At 44.8% G+C, this 21689-nt stretch overlaps 1 protein-coding gene across 1 annotated transcript in view; it reads right to left on the reverse strand.

Annotated features, from left to right (window-relative positions):
* LOC138302149 (probable DNA double-strand break repair Rad50 ATPase) overlaps nt 1–21689 on the reverse strand; it is a 135073-nt gene that overhangs the window by 59467 nt on the left and 53917 nt on the right. Inside the window, exons 5-7 of the mRNA XM_069242510.1 lie at nt 15762–15859; nt 2504–2583; nt 2181–2387 (exon numbers count right to left, since the gene is read on the reverse strand). Coding sequence (XP_069098611.1) covers nt 2181–2387; nt 2504–2583; nt 15762–15859 — 385 coding nt within the window. The remainder of the gene's footprint in view (nt 1–2180; nt 2388–2503; nt 2584–15761; nt 15860–21689) is intronic.

The following is a 21689-nucleotide window of genomic DNA, read 5'->3' on the forward strand; positions in this document are numbered from 1 at the left end:
ATTAATGACCTGATTCACAAAGATAAACATACACTTTGTAGTAAGGTTACTGTTTTTTAGCATTCACAAACTACAAGTTTAATTTTACTAATAGTCGTGAAGGACAAATCCAGCCATAAAAAGATAGGGCAGACCTATCTTTTTATGTGCAGGGTCTCCGCCAAAAGTGCATAGTCTCCACAGTCATAAAATTACTGTTAGTAAAATTAAACTACTCGTTTGTGAATACCAAACAAATAGTAAACGTACTACAAAGTGTAAGTTTACCTTTGTGAATGATGTAGAGAGGTTGAAAGGCAGCATTGTAAGGAATAGAGAAGAGCAAATTAAAAAAGGGTATAGAATTACAGTTCAGGGACAGAAAGAAAGGTAGAGAAAGTTGGGTGAGGGTTAGAAAGGATAATTAAGTCTACAGTGAGGAGAGGTGGTGTATATAGGCAAGGGTGAAGTAAAGAAAGAGAGTTGAGGTTGATACGTAGGTAGAGCGAGAGAAAGAACGTGAGGTAGAGAGAGAGAGTTGTTAGGAAGAGGTAAAGGGCGAGGTGAGGTAGAGGGATGTACAGGGATAGGAAGAGAGAATGGTGAAGGTACAGGTGAATTGAAACATACAAGGAGCTGTAGACAGAACGAGAATAGTTCACTGTAGAGATAAAGGTAGAGAAACAGAGGTAGTGGAAAAGGAGGAAGGTAGTGAGAGAGGTTATGTTGACAGGTAGAAAGAGAGAAAGAGGTGAGGCGGAGAGGTGTGATAGTAAACAAAAGGAGAGGTAAATTGAGGTTAGGCAATGAGACATAGAGGGGTAGAGTGATGACATAGAGAGAGGTGTGATGAAGAGAGAGATGAGATTGAGAGATGTGAGGAAGAGAGATTTCATGCAGTGAGAGGGCTGTGAAAGATGTAGAGAGAAGTAAGGTATAGAGATTTGAAGAGAGAGATAGAGTGGTGAGGGAAGGAGTGAGATGAGCTAGAGAGAGGTGAAGAAGATGAAGGAAAGATACTTGGAAATATAAAAGTGAGGTACAGAGAGAAGGGTGGGGTAAAGAGAGCCTGTGGAGTAGGAGAAATACAAGGGCAGGCACAGAGAGTGTCGGGGAAAGGACATGAGACAAAGATAAAACAAGGTGCAGTAGAGACACATTTATTCAGAGAAAGGTGAGATAGACATAGCGGAGGAAGAAAGGGCTGATATAGAGAGGAAGTTGGTACATAAAGATGTAGAAATAGAAGGAGAGAGAGAAAGAAAAAACAGTGGCAGCTCCTCTGTTAGGGAGGAGAAGCTTTGCCCCCCGCCAGCAGCAGCCCCTGTGCTGCAAATCCTTTAAGAAATTAAATGAAAATAAACTGTTTATTATCGTTTCAGTTGTTAAAGGGGCGGGCAAGTGTATGATGGGAGTGCACTGTGCACTCCCCTCAGTGAACATGTATGTTTGACCAGCACACATATGCAGTAGGCTCACTCCAGCCCAGCAACAGAGATGCCGGACTGGAGAGAGCAGGCACAGGCTCCCAGTCTGCCTAGGAGCGCTGCTCTGAGCAGCGTCAGGACTGGCCGAAGGGCAGGCTGGGAGCCTGTGCCTGGCTGCAGTAGAGGAGATGGAGATGCGGTGTGGGGCGTGCAGGTAAGATTTTGTAATTTAAAAAAATAAATAAAATGCACCCCCTCCCAGTCCTGCCCCTGTGCGCCACACCCACCCCACCCCGCGTGAGAGCAGCAAGCATTGACTGAGAAGAAAGGATAGAGGTATGAGGTAGTAGAGGGTGTGATTTTGTTTGTTTTCTCTACCTGGTCCTAAACCGAAAAAGCAGTAGGGTGGCCCCTGACCATTTGGTGGATGTGCCCTTTGACAATGGTTTCTACCAGTGGAGCCAGCTGAGGTTCTGTGTTGGAAATATGGTGCAGGGGAACTGCAAATATAGCGAAGAGTGCATTTATAATTTGGAAGATAACCCGCACCTGCCAAACTCTGATTGGTGCAATGCTGTCAACGGCTATTTAGTTTAAGACATGATGTCTCATGTTTTTAAAGTTTGTAGACCTGCTCTGTAAATGGTGTTCTCATAGTATTCTGGCCTTCTTCTAGGTGCATCGACTCATGTTTGAAATGGCTCTATATTATTGGTTCCGGGTCATGCTGTACAAGGCTCTGTGTTATTAGAAATGCCTTGCTCTGCCATCTACCTTCTCATGCTGCTCTTAAGAGCTCTGCTGCTCTGTGCTTCAGTGCTCACTGCTGTCGCCAACTCAGCCAGCTCTCTCTTGAGCTCGAACTCCTCGCGTTCCTTTCGTTTCAACTTTTCTTCATACTCCCGGTGCAGCGTTTCCATCTCTGTATGACGTTTCTTCATTTCCTGAAACATTTGTGCGTATCGTAGTTCCAATCGAGTCCTATGCATCAGGAGAGAGGATAGAACCAGAGTCAAGATGGACCCATGATTCACCCAACCACAGACCTACGACAAAGTCCCCTTTCCTCATGTCATGTTTCCAGAACAAGTACTCACAGCGTTCGGCTTGACCTCTGCTCCTGGTCTTTGGCAGACAGAATATCCAGCCTGTTCTGCAGTAAATTTGCCCTGGTCGCCTAGAAAGCAGTCAGAATGAAGCAATACGATTCACAGAGCACGAATGGAAAATTAACTTTACTGACATGTGTAACATTGTCATTCGGCCCATTGCAATATGCATTTTATTTATATTTTCAAAGTGAAGGGTAGAAGGAATTGAATTTCAGGCTTCACCCAGTTGCACAGAAATCAACTTAGCACCAACAAAAGTAGTACCTAAATCTTTAGGTGATTACTAATCCATCAATTTGTGCACGAATATTTAATTCACAGGCACTAGCTACAGAACTACAGATTTTTCAAACACTTACCCACCAGTGTGTTCCGATATTATTGAAATAAAAATAAAATAAGTCGGATGTGACATAGTCTAAATGATTGTATGTTAGAACATCATTTTCTGAAATACCATCAGACATTAATACTGTGCACTAAATATTACTTACAAAAATAACACTCCATTGGGTGCAGATGTTCTGTTTTGTCCCATGTAGGGGATGACATTTGGGGTAGACGAAATTCTGACCAAACTAGTACAGAATCATACCTTCTAGGGGTGAGAAAGCCCACCGGAAGGGTACTTGTACCAATACTGCATTCTTAGATTCTGAAAGGCTACTGATAAATATAAAGTTTAACACCATCAGAGTATAAGACATCTAAAGTACCTCCAATGTATCAGGAGTGTTTGACTCACCTGTTATAAAGCAACAATCACAACCAGTGCTTGTAAAGAGTGGGAACTCCCCGGCTTCTATTTTCAGCAGCTATTCTCATGCCAGAACCAGATTCCCATTCTGGCTTGGAGAATTAACCTATTTATTTCCTATTGTCATGTGGTAACACGTGGACAAACATCTACCAGTGACACTGCCATCAGAGTTTTGGGGACCTTGGAGTCTCTTTTCCACACCTCCACACTAACTGTAAGGAATCCTTCACAGTACAGAGAGTGCCTTTTGTTTCATTGGAGAGCATCAGGGACACACTTCAGAAACCAAAGACAGCACATATTGCTGTCAGACTCCAAGGGCCATCAGAGGAAGCAGAGGTTCCCTATGGCTGTCACTTGACAAGTTGACCAAAGGGTACGTAGAAAAGAGTAATTACACTTTATTAAGTTCCTTTTGTATATAAGTTATGTTGGTCTATGTGTGGAATGACACTAACAATGACTCTTTATATTGCACAGAAAGCCAACTTCATTGTTCTGGAGTAGTGATAGGTGTTCATTACTAACAAACTCAATGATGCCTGTGTAACAAAACTTAGATACAGAGGGGCATATTTATACTCCGTTTGCGCCAAATTTGCGTCGTTTTTTTCGACGCAAATTCGGCGCAAAACTAACGCCATATTTATACTTTGGCGTTAGACGCGTCTAGCGCCAAAGTATGAGGAAAGAGCGTCATTTTTTTGCGTGAACGCCTTCCTTGCGTTAATGAGATGCAAGGTAGGCGTTCCCGTCTAAAAAAATGACTGCGCCGCAAATGCGTCGTATTTATACTCCCGGGCAAAAATCACGCCCGGGAGTGGGCGGGGCAAAAAACCTCGCATTTGCGCCGGATTTTAGCGCCTGGGTCAGGGCAGGCGTTAAGGGACCTGTGGGCTCAAAATGAGCCCACAGCTGCCCTCCCATGCCCCCAGGAACCCCCCCTGCCACCCTTGCCCACCCCAGGAGGACACCCAAGGATGGAGGGACCCACCCCAGGGACATTCAGGTAAGTTCAGGTAAGTAGAATTTTTTTTTTTTATATATTTTTTTGGCATAGGGGGGCCTGATTTGTGCCCCCCTACATGCCTCAATGCCCAATGACCATGCCCAGGGGACATAAGTCCCCTGGGCATGGCCATTGGGCAAGGGGGCATGACTCCTGTCTTTACTAAGACAGGAGTCATGTAAATGGCGTCTGGGCGTCGTTAAAAATGGCGCAAATCGGGTGGAGGCGATTTTTTGCGTCAACCTGACTTGCACCATTTTTAAGACGCCCTAGCGCCATTTTTCCCAACGCCGGCGCTGCCTGGTGTACGTGGTTTTTTTCCACGCACACCAGGCAGCGCCGGTCTGCTTGCGCCGGCTAACGCCATTCAATAAATACGGCGCCCGCATGGTGCTTCAGAATGGCGCTAGCCGGAGCAAAAAATGTTGACGCTAAACTGCGTTAGCGCAGTTTAGCGTCAAAAAGTATAAATACGGGCCAGAAAACCTTCAATTTTGTGCCTTCCAGGTGGCATGTAGACAGGCAATTCATGCCACAATTAATTATTTTATCAGAGTTAAAAGTTGTGTCCTGTGAATGACATAAAGTTTTCTGCAGCAAGTACATTAATCACTGAGCTATACTACTAAGTAGCAAACCTGGACCTTCGGGCTACAAGAAATGCTCTGCTACAGGAAGAATCTGTGACTAAATATTAAACAAAAGTCTCTGCATGTAGTGCATTCCCCACCTGAGTTGTCATACTTATATTACAATTCTGTGACTTTCTAGATAATTCATGTCTACAGCAGGTACCTTTAACCTTCAAGCTTAAAAGGCCGTGTGTTGATGACTAATAAACAAAGAACAAGTTTACCGGAGTGCTGGCCTTTATTTGTAATTAATTTCTTTCGGGTCACAGTTGGTGAAAACATAATGCCTGCTTCCTGGTAGACCATAAGGTGAGTGTCAATAATTCTGTTCCCCGTGGCCATGCGTTTTATGGCTCCTCCCTTCCTAGCCCCATCCCTGCCACTTAGGCAGGACTGTACCAATTCATTGTATTTGAACATGCTCACATAAAAATCATACTGGAATTACAGCTAGAACAAAGCACATTATTTTCATGAGGAGAGATTCCCCTTTGCAAATCAAACATCACCAACAAAGTTGGGTGTCACTATATGATCAATGGAGTGAGACTGTAATTGTGGTAGCAAAGCTTTGATGCCTACCACTGTGATTCCCAAATGGAAAGGTGACATCCCGTTCATGACCCCTCCTATTTGCAATTCATAAGTGGTCGCAAAGTCCCTTTTATGAGTTGAATCTTTTGTGCATCACAAAATGGTATGGTGATTTCATAAACCATGTGGCAATTGTTATGTACATAAAACGCCCAGGTCCTCTTTTTCTCACAGTCCTCACGCAGAGCTGAAATGACAAAGATTTTGCTGTGAACGTTTGTGCCTTTCTACAGATAATTTCTGACTTTTTAAATATCTTTTTGGGCAATATCAACTGCTCCTCCATCATCTGATCTTGGTTACATAAGTGATAATAAGCGGTCATAGGCATACATCGTTAAATTATTTGCAGGAGATACGCATATGTCATACGTCTTACATGTGACGACAAGTGCAAGTTTTATGCTTATTGTGGTAGATACTCGTTTCGGACATCTCTCATGAATGTGGAGAGTCAATGCTGTGTAGTGTAAGGAGCTCTCTATTGGTAGAGGAGAGGGGGCTATCGGTATCGAAGCCAACAGAGCTGAGTAAGGCCTTGAAAAACAGAAAAGCAAAACAATGTTATCATTAACTTTAGGGTCACTGGTGTCTGGGAGTGAATTAACACTATGGTAGTGGACAGGCAACTTATCTAGGGAGGCGGCATCTAGTGAGAGCATCCTACCTCAGACTAAATGAATGTCTTTTCAGGTTTCCTGTCCAGTAGTGGGGCCTGTGGGAATGTTGAGTCTCTATTGGGAGCGTCTGTTAAAGGGTGTATGCATTTATCTTCCCAACTGCTTTTTCCTTGTCATGTCTAAGACGGGTCCCCTGCTCCGGGGTTACCCGTGGTGCTAGTGCTCTGAAACATTGTCCACTCCCTGTTCTGAGTCAGTGGTAGTATCTTCCTTTTCAAATCTTCAATTCGGAAGTCCCCCTCCTCTGCCTCTGCCTACCTTTTGACATCAATCAATCAATCAATCAATCAAGGATTTATAGAGCACACTAATCACCCGTTAGGGTCTCAAGGCGCTGGGGGGGGGGGCTACTGGTCGTAGAGCCATGTCTTGAGGTGTTTCCTGAATGTCAAGAGGTCTTGGTCACCTCCTCTAACTCCTCAAGGTACGCCACTGCTTTATTTGCCACCCTCATGCCATTAAACACATAAATTAAAAGACCATCAGCATGAAGCAATATGATGTGCTGGACTCTGTAAACCATTATGCCCTTCCCGTCTCCCTCTGCGTGGAACAGTGCTACCAGCGGTTCTACGGCCAAAGCAAACAGTAGGGGCAACAGAGGGCAGCCCTGTCATGTGCCCCTATAAGTGTCACATTTGGAGGAGATCATATTCCCTGTCCTCACCTTTGTGGTTGTTGTAGAGTAATGTGACCCACTTAATCCATTCTTACTCCAAGTTCATTTTGTGCATGACCTTGGTTAGGAAGTACCATCTGATAGAATTGAACACCTTTTCAAGGTGCACCAACATGAGCACAGCTTGGGGCTGGGTTGCAAGGCCGGGTGATACAAGACTTGGAAAAGCTTGCGTAAGTTAAGGGCCATACTTCTGCTCAGAATAAATCTTTTCTGGTCCTCATGTGCCAGGTTCTGAATGTATGGCAGAATTCTCTTTGCCAAAACTTTGCTGAGAATTTTGAAGTCCGAGTTAAGCATGGTTAGAGGCCAGAATGCAGTAGTTAGTATACCTTTGGTTTTGGTCTAGGGGAGCAGCACTACAAGGGCGTCTCTGGTTGATGCAGGCAAGCACCCCTCAAGTAATGTGGCTGTATATAGGAGTACTAACTTCGGGGGCCAGTAGATCTATGTAGGTCCAGAAGAATTCAGCTAGGAAGCAGTCCAGGCTGTGTGTTTTTCTGGAGGCCATCTCTTTGGCCACCTGTTTAACCTCCTGTACTGTAATGGGCCCACCCAATATTTCTTTAGTCGTAGGAGGCAGCTGCGGTAAGCCTATATGTGCAAGAAAGTAAGATTGTGCCTGGGCAGATAGAGTTTCAGGACGTCCATACCGGGTCTCATAATGAAACTTAGCGTTAATGGGCCCTGAAGCATAAATATGTGACCCCATGGATTTGGTCAGGTGGGTAATATGGGCAACTGGGGATCCCGGGTGTAACAACCATGCCAGGAGCCAGCTCGACTTGCCTTCCTCATCATGTGCCCTAGGTATATAAGTTTTGTAATCAATGCATTTAAGTCTGTGCAAAATGTCATTGAGTTGTTTATGGGCTTCACTGAGTTGTAAGCCAATAGTGGGATCTGTACGCATGCCTGTTTCCACAGTGTGAATGGAAGACTCAAACGCGTGCAATCCTTTATGCAGTTCTCGGCTAACAGCCACAGTCTGATCCAGGCATCCCCTAATCACTACCTTGAAGGCAGCCCACTCCACAAGAGCAGATGAGGCGGACCCTTGATTCAATTAAGAGTGTTCAACTATATTTTTGCCCAGCAATTTTCTCTATCATTCTCCAGCAAAGCAGTTGGGAGTCTCCAATAGGGAGTCACGGGCCTATTGGTGAGTGGCCCCCTGAAGGGGTGGAATGTAGCGGTCTAGGGTGACACCCCCCTTTGCAATTAAAATCGCCATCCAGTAAAATATTCCCATTCACCATCAAGTCCAGTGGTGCCGACAGTAAGTGGAGGAATGCCAGGTGGTCCTCGATCAAAGGCTCACCTCTTTACTCATTAATCTGCCATGAAGCAGGACATATCTCCCATCCCTGTTGATCAGTTTCCTAATGAGTTTGAAGTGGGTTTCGGCCTTTATCCAACCAGTACCCCCATGCATATGCTGAATAGAAGGTGGCGTATAATTGCCTGAGACGTTCGATTTCCACCCCCATGATATGTGTTTCCTGCAACATTGCTATGTGGACCCCCCCCATGTCGCAAAAATGGTGGATCTTATAGCATTTCACGGCAGACACCATCCCCCTGACATTCCATGTTATACAGTGTATATCCTGCAGCGGACCCACCATCCATTTAGAAGCACCCTTGACTCCCATTTCATAGATGTTGCAGCCACCAAGCATGCCAAGGTTTCATGCATTCAATTATCCAGTGCCCAGAAAAGACCTATAGTGAATATAAACGAACAAGACAAACCCCCAACTGTGAACACCCTCTCCCCAGGGCCAGATGGCAACAGCCAAACATGATAAGTCCCAGAAAGAAAATAAAGTCAAACCAGCAGGTCCAACATACCCTGATAGTGAGTGTGGTGCTAGGAGGGTGGTATGCGTGGGTCACCGATTATAGTGTCATTTTGGCCCAGGAAATGTACTTACAGCCAGGGCGTGGGGTGCCCAGAGTGCTGGAGTCCAGGCCTATTTCCACTGTCTTTCAGCTTCAGCCAAGCGGCACACACCCGGCTCTCCACACCAGGGCCGAGGCCCATATGGTTTCTGTGTTACGGTACCTGATTGTAGATGTCCTATCTGGAGAGTGGGGTTATGTTTGGCCCAATAAGCAGGGGGGCATCACACCAAAAGGTCAACCCCCGTCAGGGGTGTGGTCGAAGAAGACATCAAATCAGGTTGTCCACTGTTTGTGGGGTTACCACAGGTAGGTCGTCTTCCCCCAGGGTGGATCGTTCCGTGTCCGAATCTGTCACCATTTAGTGTCTGTTCCCAACTCCTGATCTGAGTAATGGTGAGTGGCAAGGTTCGCAGCTGCCCACTTCTTTCTCTGCTCCCTAGTCAGTTTCCAGAGCTGGTTTTTGCCCTAGAACTTTCTTGTCGTAGCAGCACTTTTACTCTCCTGATTTACATTGCCGTCCATTCCGTGGGATCCCCGCTTTATAATTTTCAATCCAGTCCCATGTGTCTTGAGGAGTTTCACAGAAGTGCGTTTTCTCATCCACACAGAGTTTCAGTTTGGCAGGGCACATCAGTGAGTGCTGAATAACCATGTCCCTGAGTGTTCTTTTAACTTCAGCATACCAAGCCCGGTTTAGTCTGGACAGCCACAGTATAATCAGGGAACATAGTCACCTTACCGTTTACCACTTAGGAAGGGCCCTCCAGTCTAGCGTATCACAGCAGAGTGTCCCTGTGGCAGAAGTGAAGCAACTTGGCAACTACTGTGCGTGGTTGTCTGCCAAGTGCAGGCGGCCTAGCAAGTGCTCTTTGGGCCCTTTCTATCATGAAGAAGGGAGTGAGGTTTGTTGGTAGAATGATCAATCTAAACCAGTTCTCAAGATATGTCACTATATCTGCCCCTTCAATGACTTTGGGAAGCTCCACTACATGGATGTGTTTCGTCTGTTGTGCCCATCGGCATCCTCAGTGTGGTGCTCCAAAGTATGTACTCTGTCAGCAAAGGAGTCGATTTGGTGCACGAGATCATTCTGTGCCAAGTGGACTTTTTCATATCCCTTTTCCACCTCCAGTACTGTATTGACCAGTTTGTGATGCTCAGCACACAGGAGGCCCAGGCCCACAGACACCGCGATCTTATCAAATTGGACTTGCATAGAGGATGGCACACCGACCGTCTCATCTAGCAGGTTTGACACATGTTCCTGAGACTCTCTGGTTTGGTACTTTCCCATGTTCATTATTGTGTTGTAATCCCTTGTGGAGGTGAGTACCAGTCTATGTGAGAATGGCTAGCCAAGGTCTTCGGGGAGAATGTGGAAGCTCCACTATATGCACTGCATGTGGACGTGTGGTCGCTGAGTAGAAGCGCGTGTCAGTCCATCAGTAAGTCCTGTAGCCCCCACTGACCAGATTCATAGTCAGGCCATCCAGAGCTGCGGCCAACCCCAGGTGCACAGCCTGAGACTCACATTGATCCAATGCACCTCTGCGGGCGCAAAGTGCGGGGCACACTCTGGTGGATTATATTCACGGCAAGATATAGCAGTTGCAAGTGTCTGGGGTGTTGTCCCCTAAGCCCTGCAGGAGTGGGGTTGGGGGCCCATGATGGTTTTCTGGCCGTCCTAGGGGTTATCTCAGGATTCCTCTTGTGGGACAGCAGTGCAGTGGGGGGTGACCCCTCTCCAGCGTTTCGCCTGAAGTAGTGGCCTCGTGCCTGGCCTTCCCCCGTTCCAGCCAGATGAGCGCAAAGTGAGCTTCTGCAGACCGCAAGCCCAGCCACCAGCCGAATCCCTGCCGTTTGTACTATTCTCCAGGGTCAGGCTGGAAGTTTCAAGCAGGAAGCAACAGGCCCCTCCCAAGCTGGGTGCAATTTCCAGCGTAGAGAGGGTGATTCTGTAAGGGGTCTCCCCCTGTAAGCGTTGGTCTCATCGCAGCCCCCAGTTCAAGGGATCAGGCAGCACATGGTCTTGCCGCTCTCCCCCCAGCAGCACAATGTAGAGGAACCGGCTCACCAAGAGTCAACCAGGAGCACAGAGGTAAGAGTCTCACTTCCCCGTGCTCCTCCGTCGACTTCAGCAGCAGTCCCAACTCACATCAGGCCCCTCTAGTCTCGATCCGACCAGGAGAGTGCTCAGCGTGCGTGCCTCACGCTCCAGGCCCATGCATCACCGGCTGCCCTCTCCAGCCGCTGAAGTCCAGCAACCCAAATGAGGGACCTTGGGCGGCAAACGCCCAGCCGAGTGATTCTTCTATGGCACTCTCAGACCCCCACAGCACTCGGATTAGAAGACAAAATCACCGGGCCAAAGTGGAGCGTTTCATCACACGTCTACCATCTTCAGCAGCTTAGTTACGCCCCCAGATAATTTCTGACTTACTGCTCAATTTCCAGGAATCAAACTTACAAAAAGTGGGTCCAAATTGAGTTGCATCTACATAGGCACCTACCAGGTCCACAATGTCCACTCACAAAAATGTTCTTTGTAAACAGCATGGGTTATAAGAAGGGCTCCTTCCTAAGCTACACCCTTTTTGAATTCAGCAAAGGGTAGAATAATACTGAGGCACAAGAAGAGGACCAGCAGCAAAAGGACAGCAATGAGGAACTGAGCTTTGCATATTAAGGCCCATATTTATACTTTTTGACGCTAAACTGCGCTAACGCAGTTTAGCGTCAAAAAATTTTGCGCCGGCTAACGCCATTCTGAAGCGCCATGCGGGAGCCGTATTTATTGAATGGCGTTAGCCGGCGCAAGCAGACCGGCGCTGCCTGGTGTGCGTGGAAAAAAAACACGTACACCAGGCAGCGCCGGCGTTGGGAAAAATGGCGTTAGGGCGTCTTAAAATGGCGCAAGTCAGGTTGACGCTAAAAAATCGTCTTAACCCGATTTGCGCCATTTTTAACGACGCCCAGACGCCATTTACATGACTCCTGTCTTAGTAAAGACAGGAGTCATGCCCCCTTGCCCAATGGCCATGCCCAGGGGACTTCTGTCCCCTGGGCATGGTCATTGGGCATAGTGGCATGTAGGGGGGCACAAATAAGGCCCCCCTATGCCACCCAAAAAAAAAAAAAAAAAATAATTTATACTTACCTGAACTTACCTGAACGTCCCTGGGATGGGTCCCTCCATCCTTGGGTGTCCTCCTGGGGTGGGCAAGGGTGGCAGGGGGGGTCCCTGGGGGCAGGGGAGGGCACCTGTGGGCTCATTTTGAGCCCACAGGCCCCTTAACGCCTACCCTGACCCAGGCGTTAAAAAGTGGCGCAAATGTGGGGTTTTTTGACCCGACCACTCCCGGGCGTGATTTTTGCCCGGGAGTATAAATACGACGCATTTGCGTCGCCGTCATTTTTTTAGACGGGAACGCCTTCCTTGCATCTCATTAACGCAAGGAAGGCGTTCACGCAAAAAAATGACGCTATTTGCCCATACTATGGCGCTAGACGCGTCTAACGCCAAAGTATAAATATGGCGTTAGTTTTGCGCCGAATTTGCGTCGAAAAAAACGACGCTAATTCGGCGCAAATGGAGTATAAATATGCCCCTAAATATCTCAAGCAAGTAATAATGGCAATACCGCCCATCGCCTTTTCTTCTCAAAGTCTTTACTAAATGAGAATACAGTAATGAGTGCAAAGAATGTTCTGATGATCATACTGACAGACACATTTAAGAAATGTAAGGTAGGAATGCACAAAACAATGTACCAAAGATACAGATAGATGATTGCGTTCCCATGTGGAAGAGAATTGAGCAGGACCACTTTTTCATCTGCATTAATGATACACCTACAGAGCAAGATTCCCACATGGATATTTAACAAGTACTCGAGAGGATTATTCCTTGAACTTCAAGCTAAAGGAACGGAACTCTACTGCAAGGAAAGCATGGCGAAGGGAAGTCTCATATATCCGGCATCTCAGCAGCACAACGGCTCTAACCCTGCTCCTCAACACATAAGAAAAGAGGACAAATTCCACATTACTCTGCCTGAGCGTTTGCACTTCCGTTAATTGTAAGTGGGCTGAAAGTGCCTTTCAGATGAAACTTGGTGAGTGAAAATATAAATAGCCTATGGGATTTGGCTACCTCAACTTTCCAATTCCGCCATGACTGAACAGCGAAAATTCTCACGCCTAGCGTCACGGAACGTCCATGCACATAGAAAAGCTAACAAAGCCAAGAACTTACCAGTCGACATAACTCCAAAGTACATGCCTATGCACCCTGATAGAGCACTGGGGGAAGGAGCTGAGACTGGCCAACATCATACATTGTTGCCTACACATCTGTTTGATAAGACACTTGAGTGACATTTTCAATAAAGCTTTCACTTCATTAGAAATGGATCACAGATATCAAATATATTGGCACAATACCAGCTGTTGGCAGAAAAAGTCTATAACAGCTAAAGTACCAAGAGAGGCTTTGCAATACTCTATGGAAGTGTCTGTAAAAAGATGTGTGGAACGACCTGAGTGATGGTCCCAAGGAAATGGATAAGAGCAAAAGCTTCCCCGTGCTTTTTCATCGCCACAGCTGATTGTGAGAACTGGTGTTGAAATTGGAAAATAAAGATAAATAGTGATGGAGATAAAAAATCTCAATATTTATACTCAACTCTCTGTGTTAGATATACAACTCTCGGTTACTTGGATAGATGTCTGTCCATTATTGGCACACTTTTCTGTGTATTATACTGCAATGGTTGTTCGTTTCCTGACTAAATGATGTTCGTCTGAGTACACATCGCTCCGTATTGTACTTCAAGATATTTTTCTACTATCTTCTAAAAATGTTTTAGAGTAAGCCCTGCCTACAGACAAAGGCTTGTAAGTTTCAACTTACTTTAGATGAGTGAGCATTTGCTTCTCCTACAAATTTATTGGCAAAACCTACCTGAGCCTAAAGTATGGCACAACTACTCACAGAAACTTCTTTGTGAATCAGGTCTGGATTCTGAAGAGTAATTCCTCTCTAAGACTGGATCAAGAAATAACGCTTCATTGAAAATACTTTGATGGTCATTTAGTATTTGGTGAAGTGGGAGTTCGGCCATAAAAATGCAGAACTCTTGCTCTACCAAATGTACGAGTCCTGCACCATTTAAAGAAGGGGAAACAGCAGATTAACTGCTGGAGGAGTCTCGGTCAGAATGCTAGCAGTCAATTATTGTGGCAGTGCAACTGCTCAGTGTGACTGCCTTTACTGTATTAGGAGTCCTTTCCTATTTAGGGTGGGCCACCTGATACAGCTTTTTCTAGCTCAGGACTGGCTTGTAAGCATGGCGGACTCAGTCAGAGAAAATGAACTGCAGCTCTGACATGCAGGTAGAACGCTCCTTTGGAAAAAACCTCTCAGTTTAGGGGCGTATTTCTGCAACAACAAAAAAAGTGTCAGGTGGCTGAAAAAACATGGTGACTGCTCAACACTAAAGCTTCGCTGAAGGTTCTTTCTCCTTATCTGCAGGAGAACTTTTGTTAAAATGATCCCCACAAGCAAAGTAAGGATTTTAAATGTGAAGCACCACCAGACCATTACAAAGCATTTCAAAGATCAGAGCAGAGAAGGCCCGAAATGGTAGGCCAAACATTCATGTGCACTGAGGGGGATTCTGTGCACTCCGCTTTTGTTTCGTCACATCACCACGGCCCACCCCTTTTACTATAAAATGATAATTAACATTGTTTATTATTGTTTTATAGCAAAGGTTTTGAAGCTGCTGCTGTAGTGGTGTTGGGGTGGGGGGGGGGGGGTGAAGTGCTCCTTCGCCTTAGCAAAGGAACTGTCCCTGTCCATGTGGTGTTTCTTCGGCAGTCAGAGGCATGTTTATAGAGCCAGTGACATAAAGATTGCGGGGCATATTTAAGAACTGCTAGTGCCACTGGAGCGTCACTTTCAGTGACGGTCCGGTGGTGCTGTGCACTGCATTATATTTACAAGGTGCAGTTAAGTTACTTTTTGTGGCTTAACGCTACCTTGTAAACACAACCCCTTCATGCGCAGCACTTGGCGTTGAAGGAGGGTGCAATGGGTGTTACTGTGGTAGTGCCACAGTAACACCCATTGCATTTTGACGCTGCCCTAGATTTGCAAGTTTTCATAAACCTGAGGCAGCACCGAAATATAAGGCCACCCCAGGGTTGGCGTTAGCATGGCGCAACGAGGAGAAATGCTTTCATTTCTCCTTGTTTTTTGCTCTTTTTATGTGTGCTGCATTATGCATAATGCAGCACACATAGAAAGAGCAAATCGCCATTTAAGCTTGTTTTTGGGCAGGAAAGTGCACCTTCCTGCACAAAAACAATCTCCTCCTCAACACAGCCATGCTTACACTATCGTGCAAGGATTGATGTGCAGGCGCACAACAGCAAATTCGGCGCCGGCGCAGGGGGCAACAGAGGGGTATTCTATTAAATTCGGCTCATCCCTGCATTGAGAAAATGAAGATGCGCGACTCTCCCAAATTTGGCGCAGTGACCTGCACTGTCATTTTCTCTTAAATCTGGCCCTGAGTATTTTAGACTTTACATGAAGTGGCAAGCCATGTTTTGGACTCTCAGCAGCACAAGTGAATTATTATAGCTAGGGAACTGTATGTTTATAGTGCAAAAGGAGGTTAAGTGAGGGTCTCTGGAAGGCTGGCAGATGGGTAAAAGGGTAACTTAGCAAGAAAGGCATTCTGAAACAATCATTGCATTTATATTTGTTACTTGTGTTGTCAGCAGGAATTAGAGAGCGAGGAGGGGGAGAGATCTTGAAACAAGATACTGTAGATCATTAGTGCACTTATCGGCAAAAATAATTAAAGGAAGACAATCATCTAAGTACATTATGCTCTACACAATGCATTTTTTCACCCAACACTGCAGGATAGTGAAGTCAAAATAACTTTATTTTATTTCAAAAAGCCATACTTGTTCTCTTGTCTGGAAGAACTGTTGTTTGGCAGATTCCTGTTGTAGTTTTAATTCTTTCATTTTTCTTTGATCATCTAGCATCTTCCTCTGAACAGCTAAAAAGTAAAGTTCACAAAATAACTGTGGTTGAGAGAGACAAATTAGTTGGGACAAATAAAAAGGGGAGACTGAATAGAAGGTCAAAGGAAAGGTGAACTTGGAGAAAAGATGGAAGGCAAACAGCAGACGAGGTCAACGGTAGAGGTTAAATCCAGGGACAAACAAGAATTCTTGGGCTATTTCAATAATCACAATTTATTTCCAATGTATTAAATCGACCAAGTATCTTAAAATCCAAAACAAATACTTGATGTCCCATTGAGACACTTAACAAAGTTTTGGGGGCTAATTATGTGGCTCGTCATACTCTATGACACTATGGCACTACCACAGATGTGGCTTCCATGCTATAGAAGCCATGTAACATCATTATTTGCCTGATGGGTTTTAAATACCTCTTCTTTCCGTCAAAATGGCATGCTCTCTTCTTTCTGATTAAAGAAATAAACTGCTCTCCTTTTTAACACTGTCACTGTCATACACTCCCTCCCACCCACACTTTACCCGTCTCCACTTCCTAGTACCTTTGCATGAATGTATGATTGTCTCCACTCCCTAAAAACGTGCTCAAACTGCAAGACACATAGGTGATTGTCATCCTTCGTATCACAACATTGTTGGGCCCTTAACCTTCTAATGTCTGATTGTGATGCTTTATTTAAGTGCTGTATTCCTATACACTGCCAGAGGTTGTGGGATCCTCTTTTCATTATCTCTCAAAGCTCCTGAGTTAGTGCAGTTTTGCAGCAAAAAGTATAAATAAGGGCCAATATTTTGTAAGGTTGCGCCACTTTTGCATCAAAAAATGACGTTAATACGGCGCAAAAAAAGTTTAAATCTGGGCCTTGGTGCTAGACGGGTCTAGCACCAAAGTATAAATATGGAGTTAGTTTTGCACTGAATTAGAGTAAAAAAAATTACTGTAATTCAGTGCAAACAGAGTATAAATATGCCGCAGAGTATAAATATGCCCCTAAATATGGCGTTAAGGCCATAGAGTCATTTTTTGCACGGGAACGCCAACCTTGCGTTGGTGCAGTTTTGCACCAAAAAGTATAAATAAGGCCCTTAGTGTTTTTGCATTATCCATTGTGTCCTTCATTTAATGTCACTTACAAGTGTTATGCATTTCAATTATGCACTGCTTAATAACTAGTTAGGATACTGTACATCCAGCCAATCTATTGAACAATGCGTCATTTCTTCCTTAGAAGCCTCATTAATCTGTAATCTTAACATTATAATAATTATGAACTGCACTAAAATGTTGGCTTCACACTCCACCATTTAGCCTCTAGTTTCCAGAAACGAAAGCCACATACATTCAAAAAGACTTTCTTAAAAAAATATGCATATATAGAGTATTTATAATTTGTCAAAGGCATGAGAAGCTATATGTAATGTGACGGTATAAGTGCAGATTCAGCACGTAGCAGGAATGGAATGTTTAGGAACTGAAAGCAGAGAAAAAGAGAAGATCTGTTGAACCTTCTTTACAGCAGGCTATTTAAAATGCAGGTTTTATGGCTTGTGTAGAAGGTGGTATATTATGTTTTATGTATGGAAACTTGCTTCGTCCATTTCTTTCTGGAAAGTGGTACAATCCATTCAATTTAATATGGAGGCTTATTCAATCTGCCCTTTTCTGTTTTTTCAGAACAACCAAAATATCATGATATACAGCATTCAAATTCTGACTAGTAAACATGCCCCAAAAATCACTACATATCTACCTTGATTGAAATGCCATCCAACATCAAGGATTTGCTGCAACATAGTGTATTACACTTATTTTTAGGGTTGAGTGTGCAAGCGCTCTAGCCTGTTGTAATCCCTCCGTGGGATTTTAGCCATGCCCACCGCAAGCCCATCAGGTTTGTTGGTTTGTGAGCTTGCCTTTTAAAATTCACTTGATTTCATTTGTGAAAGGCATGCATACGTCATGCCTTTTCTGGTATTTAGCCCTCTTCAAGCGCACCAACCAACTACTGAAAACATAGGAAGCTCGATATTTTCTGCATGGCTTCGGGACTACTTTTTCTGTTAATTTCATACACAGCGCGATCTCGCTGGGCAGTAATCGAGCACTTTGCATGATATCGACTCTCTTACATGGAGAATTGCATAACTGCAGCTAGGTTTGACTGCGAGCGAACTTCTGTTTCCTTTTGTGTCTCTCCTTCGTGATTCATGCTCATGCTGAGGTGCTTTAAATCACTTATGCAACACTGTTTTACTTTTTGTTTTCATGTGGCAAGAAAAGTCTGGTTAGGACTTTACAACTCTAATAGCTCTAAGTCGAGCAAATGCGAGACCCATTGCATTGCAAAGGCTTGTTTATATTGCGCTTAGAGCAGTTGGGCACCCCCATGCTGATGAGTCAACAGCGGTCTGAATTTTTATTTTTCCAATGCCATCAATGTTCATGTCCCATCCTCTGAAAGGAAAGAAAGCCGTTTTCACTGTTGTGCGTCAGTGGCAGGCTAAGCTCTCTTCTGACTAGCTTGCCATCATTATACGTTGTTTTCTCTCTGAAGAAAGGGCATATGTTATGATTCAATTAATATCTGTTAGGTATATATTTTTCTTGTTTTTTAGGTGTATGCAGAATCTGGGTTCTGTTCATTATTAATAGAAATACTGTATTTAAATATCTTCATAATTTAAACAAATTTAATTTGAGGACGATATGTGTTGTGACGTTTTATTTTGTTAGTTCCAGGTTAATATTCAAAGGTAACAGCGAATTATTTAGACTAGGATCTGAGGAGATGAGGAAGTTCTTGGAAAATGAGATTACACTTGTTGAGACTCGAACTGCGTTATCTACGGCAGTGCTAGGGGCTGGAACCTGCAGTTGACGGTCTAAAAGTTGACATATATACACGATTGGGTGAACCAATCGTTTTACATGTATTTTTGTGTTAGGTTATGGAGACTGGTACAATTCTGTTTTCGTGGCAAGAAGCTTAGCTTAATTCTGAAAAAAATGAACAGGGCATTAAAACTAATCTTGCTTCTGAATGATGATTTTAAACTGTACTGTAACAATGTAGCTAATAGGCTCGTGAATGTTACACAGTTTGTAATACATCCGCACAAGCAGAGGTTTAAGCCTGGGAACATGCAGCATATATCACAAATACAGCAATATAAATGGTGGATGTTTCATGCAATTTCATTTTTTGAAACACTTTGGGCCATATTTATACTTTTCGACGCACAACTGCGCCAACGCAGTTGTGCGTCAAAAAATCTAACGCCGCTAACGCCATTCTGAAGCGCCATGCGGGCGCCGTATTTATTCAATGACGTTAGCCGGCGTTAGCCGGCGGAGCTGCCTGGTGTGAGTGAAAAAAAATGACGTACACCAGGCAGCGCCGGCGTAGGGGAATATGGAGCTTGGGCGCCAAAAAATGGGGCAAGTCAGCCTGAGGCAAAATTTTCGCCTCAACCCGATTTGCGCCATTTTTTTTGACTCCCAACCCCCATTGAAATGACTCCTGTCTTAGCAAAGACAGGAGTCATGCCCCTTTGCCCAATGGCCATGCCCAGGGGACTTCTGTCCCCTGGGCATGGTCATTGGGCATAGTGGCATGTAGGGGGGCACAAATCAGACCCCCCTATGCCACAAAAAAAAAAAAAAATTACTTACCTGAACTTACCTTATGTTCCCTGGGATGGGTCCCTCCATCCTTAGGCGTCCTCCTGGGGTGGGCAAGGGTGACAGGGGGGGTCCCTGGGGGCATGGGAGGGCACCTCTGGGCTCCTTCCGAGCCCACAGGTTCCTTAACTCCTGCCCTGACCAGGCGCTAAAAAACGACGCAAAAGCGGCTGGACGTCATTTTTTTGGACCCGCCCACTCCCAGGCGTCATTTTTGCCCGTGATTACAACCAAACAAATCAACATATTGTTTATGCTTAACATCAAGCACGTCAGCAATGTTTGTTGATCCCTTCGTCCAAAGTGCCGTCCGAAGACGAAAGTCCTCTCAGTCAAGATCGCTCCATGATGATAGCAGTATTTAAATGGGTCCTGTCCCTTTTAACGTAAGTTTTCAACGGCTGCCAAATCCTGCCAAATTTAAACATCCTAATATTAAGTTGCACCATCAGACGTTCCATCGCATAAATATGCCACATTTTGGTCCACCACAGTGTACTTAGGGCCCGGAGGGAGAGGTTTCTTCCAAGAGTGGGCTATCATGAGTCGTGCTGCCAAAAGGAAAAATGTGAGTAACCTGCCCCTAGGAGTTGTGTAGGTGTAAACTGAATTCTCCTCCTCCCGCCCAACAGAAGCACAAATGTATTCAGTGGCAGTGACACAGAGCAAATCAGGTGAATCTGTTGGAGCACCTCACTCCAGAACTGCTTTACCAGATCACACTGCCCCATGAAAATTTGTGCATCACTCTCCACAGCCCCTCCAGCAGAGGTCAGATGCTTCCATCATAGCATGTGTGCATACTGGGCCAAAGTACCACTGGTGAGGACTTTGTAGGTGTTAGCTATCCCCACTGCCTGCGTCCAGAGTCACTGCCAAGTCTCATTTAATAATGGTGTTTCAAGATCATGATCCTAAAGTAACGGGTGTGTGTGATTACATGGCTGTGCAAGGCCACAAAGGGCCATGTAGAGGCAAGTGACACCTTTCTTTGGACACCTCGGGGAAAACAATTGCTCAAGGAGTGTTCTAGCCCTGCTTCCTCTTTCCCTGACTGTTTCTGTGCTCACCCAATGGAGAGATTGGGTGAGGTGAAACCTGTCTGCATCAGATAGCTGGAAGAGTTGTCTACATGTATACCTGTGTAGCGTGGCCCCATCTTGATATAGGTTGTCCAGTAGTGGTGGCACTTCCCTACTCCAATCATTAAAAGTGGTTTCTGTCATGACCGGTGGGAATGCCAGATTCTGCAAGGCTGGAAATTGGGCTATTAGTTGTGTGGCCATCACAAGTAAAAGATCCACAATTGTCCACACTGGTAACCAAACACCCCTATTGTAGCACATAAATCTCACAAGATAGTGAAGCGGAGCAGTCCAAGGCCTACTCAAGGGAGGTGGTGTGGAGCTATTAATTACCAACCATTGGCACGCAGTAAGAACACTCAATAAAAGATTGTCCAGTCAGTACTTTTTCTTTAAAACAGGAGAAGTACATTTATTATACATACACTACTAAATACTAGGCAAACAATTACGGATATGTATACTTGCAACCATGGGTGCGCTTCTACAGGGGTCACCCAAACATCTCAAGTGAGTTAAATAATTTGTTTTGTAATAAAACCATTACTTTTTTAAAATTCATTAAAAATTGTTGTGATGAACCATTAAAACATTTTCAATCATTATGATAAACCAATAAATCATTTATCAGGAATAAACCTTGTGTTTGTGTATTCTTTCATGTGTTTGATATAAAAACTGCAATTGAAATGAACAGCCCCTAGAGGACATCACATTGAAAAAGCATTGCATTGTAACCATACAAACAACCCCTTGAAAGCACAACAACATGGACATTCCATTTGTGCATTTTTAGGCCTTCCAGGCGTCTCTGAATGTTACCATTCACATAGCCCCCAGAGGGCGCAGCACTCCTGGCTGGAGAGCAAAAGCTCCAGCTTTGACAAAGCTTGAAATGGTTATTGAAAATCCAGTGGTGGTGATACTGCTGGGGGTCCCCCGCAACTCATGGTTGGGACTCAAAATAGTAATGGGGAGAAAGGCTGCATTGTGCTGAATTTGTTAGTAGTGGCTGCATCCTTCTTGGGCCACCACGAGAGGAGAAATAGCCAGAAAAGTAGTGACTTGGATAAAGAG

Source organism: Pleurodeles waltl, chromosome 6 (genome assembly GCF_031143425.1).
Source record: "Pleurodeles waltl isolate 20211129_DDA chromosome 6, aPleWal1.hap1.20221129, whole genome shotgun sequence".
In the NCBI taxonomy this organism is placed as follows: Eukaryota; Metazoa; Chordata; class Amphibia; order Caudata; family Salamandridae; genus Pleurodeles; species Pleurodeles waltl.